Source organism: Sturnus vulgaris, chromosome 21 (assembly GCF_052056855.1).
Source record: "Sturnus vulgaris isolate bStuVul1 chromosome 21, bStuVul1.hap1, whole genome shotgun sequence".
NCBI lineage: Eukaryota > Metazoa > Chordata > Aves > Passeriformes > Sturnidae > Sturnus > Sturnus vulgaris.
The window spans coordinates 5,858,694-5,873,903 of record NC_142263.1 but is presented as its reverse complement, the minus strand read 5'-3'; the positions used below and the strand labels follow the sequence as shown (position 1 = coordinate 5,873,903).

Sequence of the window (15,210 nt, the reverse complement as noted above, 5' to 3'; positions counted from 1 at the left end):
CATCCCATAAATACACTACACGAAAAACTACAGGTGAGATGTACATTGCAACTTTACCTGAGTACTTTCATCATGGAAACCCTCCAGGAAACTCTCCAGCAGCTCATCTGCATTGTCAATTCTTTCAGCATATTCACCCACTATCCAGATCATGGCAGCTCTGGCATCTGGCTCATCCAGGGAATCCAGGTTCTCACACAGAGTGGCAATGATGCTCTCATACCTGGTTTGTCAGAGTACAGGTGGATTACTGGGGTGAACTGGACTTATTTTACTCCATTTCTGCCCACATCATTCTGCAAAGAATCCTGCACTGAATTCATGTCTTGTATTTCTACACAACAAGCAGCATTTCCATTCAATTAATTTTTTTTTCTCCCAAAGCTGAGCACTGAGATCTCACAGTGGCTTTGCAGTTTAATACATCAGCAAGACCACCCAGACGTGGAGTTCAAGATAAAGCTGCCTCCCTTTCTGTTTGCTAATGAGAATATTTGATCCAACAGTTCAAACAATGAGTCTGAATCAGACCCTGCAGCCTTGCTGGAGGCTTCAGCCTGGTAACTCTAAACTGGGTATTACACTCCCCCCAAGGCTCTACTAAACTAGACAATATCCCACACTAAACTTAGCTTCCCCTATTCCCATGTGTGAGTATCCCCACAAGCAGGGAATTTCTAAGACTGACAGTAAAAATCACCAGGAAAGCCTGCAGATGTCCCATATTATTTTTTAGGTGATCATGAAGTCTCTGCTGAAAAACATTGCTGCAGTTCTGTGGCTATGGAGACAAAATCTTACTGCAGAACCAAGAGAAGCTGAGTCCTGCCCAAGCCAGAGGGAACACTTGGTGGGAAAAGCCAGCAATGCTTTGTTCAGCACAACCTGACTGGATCTCTGGCCATGTGAGCCATGAACTTTCACAGCCCTGTATGAGAAGTCTTGTACACTTCATGGATTTCTAGAGGGGATTAAAACCAGAATAGCCTGATGCTGTAAACTTGGCCGAATTTTCCTTCTGGCATCCTCTGCAAGAGCTTTACTGGCTTTTGATCCAGGTTTCAATATGGAGTGGTGGGGTGCTTTCACCTCAAACTAATAACAAGCCAGGCTGACACCTCATCTAGAGCCAACACCCGAATCCTACCCAACCAGGAGTGGGGTCACAGCTTCCACCTTTGCTTCAGAGCCCTGGTGAGCTGAGTTCTGCTCTATTTTGATGATGGCAGCCGAGTGCTTCCAAAAAAAAACCTGAGGCAACTTCCACGTACTTGTTGGGGTACTTGCGGAAGATGTCCCTGATGACCACGATGGCCTCCTGCACCACGTAGTTGACCTTGGTCTGGATGAGGTCCAGCAGGGTGCTCACACAACGCTCTGCAGATTGCTAGAGAGGGCAGAAAGCCACAATTAAAAAAGCTGAAGGAACACTCCTGCTCCCACAGCACACGCTGAGGAACACGGCATGTGTATGAGAAAAGGCTCAGAGGGGAAAAAGAAGAGGACAAAAGCTACAAATTCAGTCCAGAAATGAACTACAGGTTATAAAAGGTTGTTTGTTACAGTGGGGACACCAGCTGGCTCCAGCTCCTGTAGAAAGTAAGAGAAGCAACTGTGCCAGTAGAAAGTTGGGTCATCACACGAGACACCTTGAGAACATCACATCACCTACACTGCTATTTGTACCACCCTGGGGCTGATACAGGCCACTGAATGAGCTTTCTGGGGCTTCCCATGCCAGGCAATCAGAGCTGAAAGTTCTGAAAGGGACTGCAGGAAAGTTTCTAGCAAAGCCAAAAGGCAGGAGAAAAGAGTGTTGTCAAAACTAGCAGCAAAAAGCAGCTCCCAACAGCAAGAGGTTCAGTATTTTTGGGGTGAAGTCACTAACATCATGTGAAACGTACAGCTAAAAATAGAAATTTGGCTGCTCCTAATGCAACTTTCACATTAATTAGTTCAATCCACAGGCACTGCAAGATAACAAGGACTGGACACTGTCATGCTCCAGGAACCAGGAGTGGAGTTAGAGGCAGATAATTCAGGGAGGTCTAATCCCAAACAGCACAACCAGGCAGGACATCACAGGAGCAACCTGTCTCAAATAAGGGCAGTGATTTGGTTATTAGCAGAGCACACATGAAGCCTCATTACACAGCTGGTGATTAATGTGAGAAGCTCCCAGCACTGCCGAGGCAGTCGCCTTCGGAACACTCATAAAGGATTCGGGCTGGAGACAAACACTGTAGGGCACAAACAACAGCAATGTAGGTGGATTTTTCAATTTCAGTGAGTTAACAGCTCCCTCGACTTACAGAGCACTTAAAGGCTGGGCAAGAGGAGGAGGAGTGAAATGGCATTTTAGTCACAGGAATCGGTTCTTTGAGAATGGGCAAAAATCTCAAGGACAAACCTCAAGAATTTGGGTCAGAGACTAAAGCCTTCTGGCAATTTCCTGCCCTTGTGGGTATCTGACACAGGGCCTGTCAGCACAAACAGGCTGACATGGGGATCAGCCAAGGGAGGAAACACTACAAACCAGCACTTGTTTTGTCTTTGCAAACTGGCAGTAAGTTGTAAGACTCTCCCCTAAAATTCACACCAAACAGAAAAAAAATCCAATACAATTGGTGTCACAGTGAAGAGACATCACATAAAAATGGGTGATTGGTGCAATACTTTTATTATGCTACCTCTCCCTCCTTAGCTCAGCTTTATAGCTACTATGGCACTACAAGGGTAGTGAATGGCAACCTGACCATGTCCTGCTCTGATCCCTTCTGCTCCAGGAGGGATTTGAGGCTGTGACCTGGAAGACATTTCCCCTTCATGGGGACTGGCCACGGACCTGGCTCCACACACTGATTTGGCTCACAGTGGGAGCCCTGCTCAGAGTCCTTGCAAGAGAGATGCTTTGCTTCAGAGCTTCAAATGTCACCTCCTCATCTCAGTAACTTTCATCTGATATTTTAACAAATGATCTAATGGGGGTAAATGTCCCAAACTCATTCTACAGAATCTACAGCACCAGTCACTGCTGGCCAACAAACACTGCAGCCCTGTCAGAGCCTACGGCTAACAGAGCTTTAAGAGCTGTACAGTTCAAGGAAAAGCAAATTATAGCTTTGGTTTTTTTTTCTTTAGACACTTTGAAGCGTGATTTTTTTCCAGGAAAAGCACAACATCCACTTTGAAATACACAGCAATGATATTTAGCCAAAGAGCACCTTGGAAAGTGAGCAGTGGTGGGTGCATGCCCAGAAGAGCAGTCCCTCTAACAAAATCCATCTCAGCTCACCCCATCCCTTGTAAACACACTGCCTTTTGAAGGTGGTCATCCTTGGGGACAGCAGAGCTCTGCAAACTGATGAAAGAGTGCCCCAACTCAAACAGCTTTCAAGTTGGAGTGAGGAAGGACAAACAACCAAAGTCAAAATTGCTTTGTTTTTCTGCAGAAACCAAATAAAAGCCCACAAGATTACTGAAGTAGCACATATCACACTCAGCCATAAGCCTCAATGATTTCTAAGAACCAGGCTGCTGGCAAAGTCTCTTGGAAACAAGATAAATATCCCTGTAAGATGGCTCCTTCTGCTTCTCCTTTGCTCCAGAGGAATCCCTATCTTTACTGCATCCACTTCATTTCCTTTTCCCACAGGAGTGGTGCTTGTTTTCCTTATAATCAAAGCAGAGCACAATGGTTTCTTGTGACGTTGCCACTGGAGCAAACCAATTCACAAAGCAGACAATTGTAGCTACACCAGAGTTTGCTGGAGATAAACTCAAGCTAACTCTGAGCTCAGCTATCAATAATCCAGCCTTATCCATGCAAAAATGATGATGTTCTGACATCCCCCAAAACAAAGTGACTGCTCAAGCCTGGGCAAAATCTTGCTACTCAGTGTGGATGTTGGTTCCATATCCCAAGCCAGCACTAGGAGCAAAGGGAACATCACATTTGCTTTGTGTTGCACCTCTCAGCAGACAAATTTTTTTCTGTTTCAATCTCCTAGGAGTGACAATTAGACAAAAGATAAGATCCCTGAAGGCAGAGCTGAGGTGCTCTGTGAATCCTCATTCATCAACAGCTCCCACTGGCTGTGTCCTGTCAGAAAGCAGATTTCTGAGCTTTGGGAACCTGGACACTGATGGCTGTGAAGATGCTGTCCCATTACTCATAACTCAGTGTAAACAGCCTCTAGTAAACACAGATGCACTGAGGACAGGGATTAACCTAGGGATGAGGACACAGTCATGAATTGCTCTATATTTGCCCTGTTTAAATCTGGTTCTTGTCAGAGCAGGAAACAGACCTCGTCCTTAACAGCAGCATCTTCAGTGGAGCAGTGCTAAAAATCAAGCTTAAAATTACTAATGGAGAGGCACAACTACAATTAGAGGGTCGCTGGGGCATTATTACCAGTCCTTTGCTTATCAAATATGACTGTTGTGGTATCAGGGATGGGGAAAAATGTGGGGATGAGAGCATGAAAGGGTAAAAACTTTTAAAAACATCTTGATGCTTCAAGAATACAAGGAATACACCTCCTTCCATGTGCAACTAGGACAGACTGCCAAATCCTAGTGAGAAAGTCCCTGCTGAGAACTAAGAAAAATTCCCACCTGCCAGCAAAGCACTGCTACAGAAAGGGCTGTCACCAGCTCCTTTCAAGCTTCTCTGTAGCCATTTTCCATGCTCAGGGTGGTTTTCTACTGTCACTGCTGTGGCTCCATCCAGACAGGCTCCTGGATGCAGCATGGAAGGAGTGCTCTGGTATTTTGAACTGCAGACATGAAATAGAAGCAGCAGCCTCTGCTCCATGGGGCCACGCTTCAAAGAAAGCCCCTGGCAGTGACAAACCTTTGAGAGCTGAAGGAAGGAAGAGAGAACTGCACAAAAGGGCAGTTGATTCTCTCCAGAGGACAGAAGTTGGTGTCCTCTGTGCACAAGCTTGCAGTAGTTTAGCTAAAACAAGAGAATGCTGTGCACTGACACCACACTAAGCCAGGCATGATTAGGTTATTATTTAAATCTGCTGTCAGGCAATGCTCATGGGAACCCACTTGAGCAAAAGCTAAATGAGCTCAGCTGAAATTAGAGCACTTTACGTGACATTTTGCACTCAGTCATCGGCAACACCACAGCATAAATCTTCCCTCTCTACACAGGATTTCTGAGCTCCTGACAGGCATTTCACATTCACTTACAGGGAAATTAACAGAGACATCACTAAAAAAACCAATATTCTATTATGAGCACTTAGGTGGATGTTCCACTAGCAGAGGACGTTTCAGACTTGTTTTGGATAACTGCAGAGGTTCCTGGGAACTTGTTTGCATAAGCATTGAGGAAAAAGAGAGCACACTCCAAATGAAGCCACAAGTGATATGAATTTATGTAAGTAGAGTTACTCTGTTTGTATAAATTGCATTTAAGTGCCCCAAATCTCTGCAATTCTCTGCCTCTGTGTTCTGTTCTGCTGAAATGGAGGGAAAGGATGACACAAAATGCTTCATGAGTTTCTATGTATAATCTGTTCTTCCCCCTTCAAAAGGTCAGGCCACAACTATTAAAGGAATTGGATGGATAGGTGGTCATTGTTCCACAGATGCAGTAAAAGATTCCATCAGGGATGAATGACCTGCCTTGCTCTGCCTGCAGGATGAGAGGAGCACCCCACCCTCCCGTGATGTCCCCACAGCTCACACCCTGTTCAGTGGTGCTCTGCCCATCACCAGGATGTATCCAGGCCACTTGAGGGCCACCACTGAAATTCCAGCAACATGGGAATGAAGTGGCAAAGCCCATCATTGTTCCTGAAGACAGGGAACCCTCCAGGATGAGATACTTGCCTCCACCTTGATGGCACAGCGGCCGATGGCGCGCACGGCCTTGCGCACGAAGTCCACGTCCACCTCGGTGGCGTATTCCTTGAGCTCTGCCAGGACCTGCGGGGACACCACACCCATGTCAGCCCCTGGGGACACTCAGGAACAGCCCACCCTCACAGCTGATGCTGCCTGGGCACCAGAAAATGAGCAGGATGTTCCTTCACAGCTACCACACACACCCAGCCAAGCTCTGCCTTCCAACTCCACTGGTCTGGCTACACTGGGTGTGCAATCCAAACTGGTCTGGTTACACTGGGTGTGCAATAATCCAAACTGGTGTGGGTTACACTGGGTGTGCAATAATCCAAACTGGTGTGGGTTACACTGGGTGTGCAATCCAAACTGGTCTGGTTACACTGGGTGAGCAATAATCCAAACTGGTGTGGGTTACACTGGGTGTGCAATAATCCAAACTGGTGTGGGTTACACTGGGTGTGCAATAATTCAAACTGGTGTGGGTTACACTGGGTGTGCAATAATTCAAACTGGTGTGGGTTACACTGGTGTGCAATAATCCAAACTGGTGTGGGTTACACTGGGTGTGCAATCCAAACTGGTGTGGGTTACACTGGGTGTAGGCTGGACAAAGTCAAAAGGTGGCCTGGTCTTGATTATTTACAATCCTCCTGAACAAGAGCTGGGGAAAATATCAGCCCTGCCAAACTTAAAGGTTTCTACTCCTTCCTACACTGAAAAGATATTTGCTGCATACAGAGCTCTTGGCAACAACCATTTTTGATCTCTCTTTTTCTGTGCTGGGCTGAATCTTTGGATCCCTGGTGAATCCAAGCAGAAGATGCAGAGGAGATCTGAGGACACTCTGGAACGTCTATACACAGATTAATAACAGCATGAAGATACTTCCCCTCGTAAAACTAAGATTTATTGTTTTGTCTCGGTGTTTTTGCTAATGGAAACCAATGAAGGTCTAAACCCAGGATTTGCTGAGGTCTTACAGACCTGTAACTAAAAAGCTTTGTCTTAAATCACTTAGCTTACAAACAATTATTTCAAGAAAAGACCATATGTGATTTATATTCCCTCAAAAGCTCAATTTATTTCAGTTTCTCATGCCAAACATGACATCAGGGATTTAATCGTGATGTCACAAATAGATGGTGAGGGAGAGGGGAGCAGCACAAAGCCAGACAGTCCTTTGAAAAATCTCTCATCCAAGCAAATTGCTCAGAAGAATGACAAGATAAAGAGGCCATGAAGGGCCAGACTGCAGACAGATAAATCTGCAAGGAGGAGACAGGACATCTGTGTTTTGAAGTTTTATTATTTCCTTGGATGATCTACATTGCCCAGCACTGGGGAGCACCTGCCTTTGGCAGCTGATGCTTCCCAAACATTGCCTGAGGCCTGGGCTGGAACCATCCTGGTGCCTTGGTCCAGGATGGGCACAGGGATGGAGAATCTCCACCAGCAGCACAGGAGGACATGGGTGGAAGCTGCTCTCAGGTCTCATTCCAGGACATATTCCTGCTAAAGCTTGTGTTGTTTTATGAATGCCTCCTCAGAAGCAGGAGAGATTCATTCATTAGTCTGCAGATCTCAGACTGCCCTCCAGACACCACTGCCTTTCATGCAAACAGCCCCTATTATTGGAAAATTAGAAATTCAAATTGGTGTGGAGCCTACCAAGAGTAAAGAGAAGATTCTGAATATGTTCTCATAGAAACTGAGTTTTAAAATATTTTCCATGCCCCCAGCACAAAAAGGGCATGAATTACCTTGCTCAGTTCCAAAAACCATCAGGAGAGAGCCGAAGGAGCTGCTTCAAAATGTCACATTAAATGAAACTGCTCTGTGACAATTAGGATAGGACAATAATAGCACTAACCAGAGGCATTAATCATTCTGCATTAGTGTTAGGCCTCATGGCCAGGGATGCACTCGAGGACACCTCCTCCAAGGAAGGGATCTGCCTTAAACCAACATCAAATACAAGAACAATCCACACTGTAAAGCAAATCTCAATTCAGTTCAGCTTCAGCTTTGTGCTATTTCCACTCTGGAAGCAAGTTAAGCAAAAGCAGGATTTTTTTTAGCTCTGGAGAGTGCCTGTGCAAGCGTTTTAACAATTTTCCTAACTTGAAATTCACACTTCAATAATGTTTGGCCTTTCTGAATGCCTCCCTTACAGGCACACCCCTCTCACTTGAAACAAGCCTCTCATTCCAACCTCAGCACTGGCAGTGACTCACTTGACAGGAGCCATGAGTTCTCCTGGAATTGTCATCTGTGAAACAAGATCCACCTCATGCTCACGATGCACCCATGCCACACTATTAACATTTAAATGATGGGGGGAAACTCCACCAGCTCCCATTAAAGAACCTGCTCAGAGCACTCTACCAGGCACAGTGATGTCTAAAATTTCAGGATAACTCCAGGATTAGCTGCAAACACCCTCACACAAGGAGCAGGGGAGGGTTTTCCCCTCCCAGAGCCCAGCAGGAGTGCCCAGCTGACCTGGGCAATGTTTGCCTGCGAGGCCAGGCGGATCATGATGTCCAGTTTCTCCAGTTTCACATAGATGGGGTCGTTGTACTTCACAAAGAACACTTTGATCTCCTGCTTCAGGATTTCAGGCCTGCAGAGAACATAATGTTGTGTCACTCAAGAGTGGTAAAAAAACCCCAAACTATTGTAACAAAAGGCACGGTTTTTTTAGAAATCGACCCAAATATCCCCTGAGAAACAGAATGGTGTCATTTTGCCCCGGTTGACCAGGGAGGTCATGGACTCCTCATCCCTGCAAGTGTTCAAGACCAGGCTGGACAGGGCTCTCAGTAATTTGGAAGGTGAAACCTGCAGAGGGGGTTGGAACTGGATGACCTTTAAGGTTCCTTTCAACCCAAACCATTCTCTGACTCTGATTTTATGCCTAGGATGTGTAAACACCAATTTGAAGAAAGAAGTCTGGATAAAAAGATTATTTAGATACAAAAATGCATCATTCAAGTCTTTCTATGGCCACATCTCTGCTTCCTCTATTTGACCTGCTGAACCAACCACAACCAGACAGACAACAATATTTTCAGTGAAAGAATAACATCCTTATCTCAATGCAAAACCTATAAAATCATTTCCACTTTAATGTGCAAAGTGCACAGTAACTCTGCTCTAATATAACCCCAAAGTGCTATCCAAGCTATCTCACCTCTCCAGCAAGGATCAGCAGCAATAAAACATGAACAGGGGAACAAACTGATGGGAAAAATCCCAACCCACTGTACACCAGGATGTCACCAGCCTGGTGGTTCTGTGCTGAACAGAGTAACACAGGCACAGTGAGATCCTGCAGGTCACTGTGAACTGTTCCTGTTTGCCATTTTGATTTATAGAGGGTAATTCTGACTACCCATAAAGAGAAGGTGAAGAGAGGCAGGTAAAGAAATACTGCATGAAACTGGTATCACAAGTATGCTGTAAAGGAAATCAATTCAGGCTACCACAGTCATGAGACTGTTTAGCCTGGTTCTCAAGGGATCTGAGCCTGGATTAAAAGAAATTCTGTGCATGTGGCTGTATCTGGAGGTCTGAGATAACCAGATGGCCTTTGACAACACAGGAATAACATCCCCTGAACCTTTACCTCTTCTGCACGATCAAGTTGATGTTCCTCAGGGCAACATACTGAACTTCAGGCTCTCCAGACAGCAGGGTCACCAGAGGAGGGGCAAGTTTCTTCAGCAGCATGTTGTAATAGTCAGAGTCCTTGGGAAGGAGCTCCAGGAACTTCATCAGGACCTTCACTGCTGACAGCACCACCGCTGAGTTGGCGTGAGACAGCCGGGGGGTCACCCGCTCACAGATGCTGGGGACACAGGCACAACAAAGGGTTCAAATGGATTTCAGGATGCCAAATATTTCAAATCTAAATTTAGGAGATAGCACACAGCTTCTCAGACACTGCCTGGATTTGGTTTTGGTCACAATGAACAGGCAAAGTCGTGCTTTCCTGAATGCAGGAGGAAGCAAACAGGGACTTCTCCCACATCCTCAAGTTTCTCTTCTGCCCCAGTCAGCTCAGGAACAATTCCACACTTCCTGCTTTTTCCTGGTGGTATTCTCTATTTGTGTGATCTCGTCTGTCACTTACAGACATCACTTTAACAAAAACAGAGACTGGAAAAACACTTTAGCCTCCATATAACCATTCAGAGGTGATACACGCTTCTGCCTTGCTTGGGGGGTTGCTGTCATTTCAACAAGGAAAGATTTCTGTTCCTCTAAATACACAAGGAAAGAGTGACCTAAATATCCTCCCAAATCTCAGCTTCACCACTTGCCATAATGGATCATGTAATCAAAACAGCATCCTAAACAGCCCATCCCAAAAAGAAAGGAAGTTTGGGTTCATATGGTCTTTCTTACAGCATCTGTCAAGTTTCTTCCCACCCCCTCCTGCATATTGCTAACCCAGAACAATCTTATTCCCATCTGTGCCTCCTGAAGTTTCTCTCCCTGCAAGATTTGCTCTCAGCCATGCTGGAAGGGAAGCAGCACAGCTCAGTGAAGAGCAGAGAAATCCAGGTCATGGCTGGGGCACCCCCAGCTGCCTCTGCCCAAAGTCACCTGCACGTCCCAGCTGCCTCCTGTCTCTGTGCCTCAGTTTCCCCACGCACAGGGGAGTGACACCAGCCTTGCTGGAAAGGAGAGTGGCTTTGCCAGAACTGCCTGAAGTAAGGCAGACTCCAGGAGATCAACTCCACACAAAGGAGCTCCTGCCCATGCAATTGGGTAGAGAACTCTTCAGAGGAATTGCAGCTGAGGAACTGGGACATGTTCACAGGTGTTCAGACCAGTGGTCCCACTGACAGAGCTGGGATAACACCAGCCTCACACCCTGGAGATCTCTGCAGGTTGCTAGCACTCATTAAGAGCTGTTTCTGGCACAGAAACAGAACACAACGGGGGAAAAAAAAACCCAGCAAGACTACTGGCAGGTTTCTTGGAAACAGTGCATTTTGTGCCTCAAAAAAAGAGTCAATGAAGAAACCCTTCAAATTTCAAATGGCCTGGCCAGGATTTTGTACGTGGGCTTGTGATCCTTCCTCCCCCTCCATCCCCACATCAGCTGCATTAAATACATCATCTCAGAGTCTCCCTGTTCCAAGTTACTTTTCTGGCTGAATCCTTGTTTTCTTGGGAACACAATCTGGCTTTTTGTGATTCTGGAGACAGATGAGGAAGAGGCTTGAAGTGCACAAACTAACAGCCCACTACTCAAGCCCTAAACCTATTTAGGTTTAGTCATTGCACTTAAAGGTAAAAGCACGAAGGTGAATTTGGAGCAATAAGAAAAACCATTTCTTACCTTTATTTTCACTTCTGTCATATCACAGACTAGTTTTCAGTTGGAAAATATCCCAGACCTGTAGTACTTTGGAAACCCACAAACCTATTCTTGCCTCTCAAAGCAGCAAAACCAAACAGGAAAGTTCTGCTTTAAACCAGAAAATCCTCCAGACAGTGCTTCCACTGTTACAGGTTTGGGCTTGGGCTGATCCCTTCTAAGTAGTGCCAGTTCCCACAAGAACCAGCCTTATAAACAGAAAAAAAAAGAAAATAAAAAAGATAAACAGAGAAAATGGTTCTGCAGAGGGAAGGGGTAGGTTTTCAGCATCAGCCCCAACTACCAAAAGGAGCTTTGCTTTTAAATCTAGTTTATCAACTCTTATTTGTGCTGCCACAGTGCCCTGTTACCAGGAGTTCTTTCAGAGCTGTAACACCCCCAGCAGCCCCCAAATGCCACCAAAAGCCAGCCCACCTCTGAGCTTCCCTGTCATCCTTGGGGTTGTAGTTGGACAGACAGTCCAGGATGAAGATCTGTCCCCACTCTGTGCACTCATTGAGAGCTGTCAGCAGCTTGTTGATGTTCTGAGGGTTCAGATCCAGCAGGTTGCTGTTGGGGTGGGACTCACTGATCTCCGACAGAGCAGCCACAGCATTTGCTACCACCTGGGGAAGAAGAATTCCTTGTTAGCAGAGCATGAGGGGCTTGGCAGGGATTGATCCAGGGCTGGGTACACACAGGGAGCAAACTGCAGCTCTGTCAGTTCTCTCATGTGGGCAGACAGGACAGTACAGAAGGCAATATTTCCTCATGAATTACAGCTGTACTGATCAGCAAGGAGTGCAATCTGTGCCTGCCCAATGGGTTGGGGTGTTAAAGAAGAGTGGGCTAGCTGCTGGCCACTAGCTACAGCTGGAGTGAGAGCTTGAGACTGAGATCTGCTGCAGTTTGGGATGGAGTGTGCTGGCTGTGCTGTGAGCAGGTAAGGGACAGATAAGGTAAGAGGATGTTGTGGGAGGGACAGTCAGGGTAAGGCAGCTGGGAAAGGGACAGGCTGAGGTTTAGCCAGTTATGCAGAGAGGAGTCAGTGCTGTGGGAAGCTGCTTATGAGGGAAAGAGTCAGAATTGTCAGAAAGTTGTACACTGAAAGAAGCCATAAAAGTTTTCTAATAAAGGACTGGTGATGGTGCCAGTCATGTCCACCTCAACATAACTGCAACAATCTGAGCCTTCTGGGATGCAGCACAACCTCACAACCAACCTGCAGAGCCCAGAGCTTCACTGCCAGGAATGGGGACCCAGGATGAGGACATCACAAGAGACTTTGCAGTGGAAGGAGCTGGAGATGGGAACAGCACCTCCCTGCAGGCTCCACCAGCTCCAGGGGATGCTCAGCTTTACAGACAAGGTGCCCAAACCTCCAGTTGCCCTATTTATTCAGGAATGTGTGCCTCTTGCCCAATTTCCCCATGGCACATGGCTTACCAGTGATCCAGAAATAAGCTGGCAGGTGCCTGGCAGCCTCCAGCTCTGCAGCAGCACTGGCAGGTCACACAGTTTGAGAGCAAACAAGCAATTTCCCTAAAATGGGCAACTCCTGCTAAATTTTTGATAACCCATATTTCAATTTCCATCTCCAGAATATCCTTGTGCTTTATGGAGCCATGGTAAGCAAGCACTCCAGCACAACTCATGCCTGAAAATATCCTTGCTGCATTTAGGACTATATAAGGTCTTCTCTTTTCTAAGCACAGAAAAAAGGAAGCACAAAGAGGAGGTCCAGGGTCCACCTTGACACAAGCACAAGTGGGAGTGCAGCATAAACTTCTAATTCTTAGTTCCATACTCAAATTCAACAGTTATTCCAACAGACTCCATGGGAAGATTTTTTTTTTTTAAATTGAAGAGTTGCAGAATATAGAGACAAAATAGAAAATTTGCAGGTGAGACTGACAGGAAAAGGGATTTAAGCTGAGTTTGACACACAAAACTGAAATCCCCTACAAAAAGGCATTGTCAGGACATTTTACAATGTACATCATGTCCAGCCCAACTCCCAGTAAACACCTGCTGGAATGAAGATTTATAGTGTTATTTTCTATGAGATTAAGGCAAAGAAACATCTTATCTAAAATCATCTGATTGTTTGGATGACTAAAGATGCTTTTGATGCAGTACAATGAAAACAAGAACAGCACAACCAGAACTTTCCCTGCCTTGTTCTCATCCTTGCTTATCATTAAGCCAATATATTCCAAAGTCATTGCACAGGCACAGCAATGTTGATTGTTCTGCATTTCACACCTAGAGGTCAGAGATAGGATTTTGATCCAAGATTTTATGAATTTCATTAGTTGAATGAACCTTCTGTCACCAAAATCATTAGCAATCAGTGCTGCTGTCTTCTTGTACTGTTTTAATGAGGAACTTATTAAGATAGGCTGCTTATTCGCCTCATTAATTAATTTGCCTAATTCCTGAATGGTTAATGTGACACAGCATAAAACTGAAATACAAGATTTTTAATATCATTGTATTTTTAAAGTTTACCACTGAAGACGAATCATACAAGCCACTGAAAAGTTCAAAATCCTTATGAAAAAGCACTTATAAAATGAAACTACTTCGGGAAAAAAAATTTGAAAAAAAAATTTACAGAGCCAACCATCAGAGAAAGAGACTTGTCAGTTGTACTGAGGGACAGGAGCTCTGGCAAATGCACTCACACTGCCAGGAACTTTGCTGCAGTAATTGATAAATTAGTAACTAATAGAGAATTTTAGAATAGAACTGAGACTGGAGAACTCCAAAATCATTGAGTCCAAGTCCTAAATTGTAACCCTGGGTGCCACATTCAGATGTTTCTGGGCACTTCCAGAATATCCTTCAACCCTGTGCTTACATTTCCTTCCTTGCAGGGTGCATGGAGCCTAACCCTGTGCAAAGGATGCACAGAAATGCTGTTCCTATGGGTGGGGAACAGCTCCAACCCAGAGACCAAACTGTGAATGAGCTTTTGCTCTCAGCATCTTCTGGGTCCATGTCAGCAAAACTGAAGTGTCCAGTTCAGAGCTGAGGATGGGACACCACATGGCAATCCACTCACAATTCCATTCAAAGCATCCATGAGGAAGTGGCAGAAGGCCAGATGGACTCAGGAACATGGGCTGTGATCTCCTTGAGTGTTAGAAAAAGCACTGGGAAAGGTTGTGAAACATCTGGTGGCAGCTCAGTCCTGCCAGAGGAGCTGGGATGTACAATCTACAGTCCACAATTAAAGCTGGTCCTCACCTCCCACCTCAGCACCACAGTGACAAGGAGAAAAATGAAGCAAAAGGGATAAGGGAAAGGGTGGGGAATAAATTCAAACTTTAAGCAATATTTATTAAAAAAAAGGACTTGCTGGCAGTTTGTACTGAACATATTGATGTGTTATGGTGTTGTGCTATGCCAACAAAAACAATCAGCATCTTCAAGGCTTTTCACACAGCCCCAGCACAGCTGAAAGGCAAACAGCTCTCAGGAAACAGTCCAACACAAACACTGGCTGGAGCACACACACTCACCTCTTCCCTGGCACTGCCACTGGCTCAGGCAGGAACAGGAGCACGGAGCAGCCCTGCACAACTCCAGCCCTGCACAACTCCAGCCCTGCACAACTCCAGCCCTGCACAACTCCAGCCCTGCACAACTCCAGCCCTGCACAACTCCAGCCCTGCACAACTCCAGCCCTGCACAACTCCAGCCCTGCACAACTCCAGCACTGCACAACTCCAGCACTGCACAACTCCAGCACTGCACAACTCCAGCACTGCACAACTCCAGCACTGCACAACTCCAGCACTGCACAACTCCAGCACTGCACAACTCCAGCCCTGCACAACTCCAGCCCTGCACAACTCCAGCCCTGCACAACTCCAGCCCTGCACAACTCCAGCCCTGCACAACTCCAGCCCTGCACAACTCCAGCCCTGCACAACTCCAGCACTGCACAACTCCAGCCCTGCACAACT

General features: G+C 45.9%; 1 protein-coding gene across 5 annotated transcripts in view; it reads right to left on the bottom strand.

The window, feature by feature from the left end:
- AP2B1 (adaptor related protein complex 2 subunit beta 1) overlaps nucleotides 1-15,210 on the bottom strand; it is a 77,759-nt gene that overhangs the window by 43,555 nt on the left and 18,994 nt on the right. For all 5 annotated transcript variants that reach the window (XM_014876506.2, XM_014876504.2, XM_088176889.1 and 2 more), the window contains exons 6-11: nucleotides 11,672-11,862; nucleotides 9,494-9,715; nucleotides 8,368-8,488; nucleotides 5,851-5,946; nucleotides 1,272-1,387; nucleotides 58-223 (exon numbers count right to left, since the gene is read on the bottom strand). In XM_014876506.2, coding sequence (XP_014731992.1) covers nucleotides 58-223; nucleotides 1,272-1,387; nucleotides 5,851-5,946; nucleotides 8,368-8,488; nucleotides 9,494-9,715; nucleotides 11,672-11,862 — 912 coding nt within the window. The remainder of the gene's footprint in view (nucleotides 1-57; nucleotides 224-1,271; nucleotides 1,388-5,850; nucleotides 5,947-8,367; nucleotides 8,489-9,493; nucleotides 9,716-11,671; nucleotides 11,863-15,210) is intronic.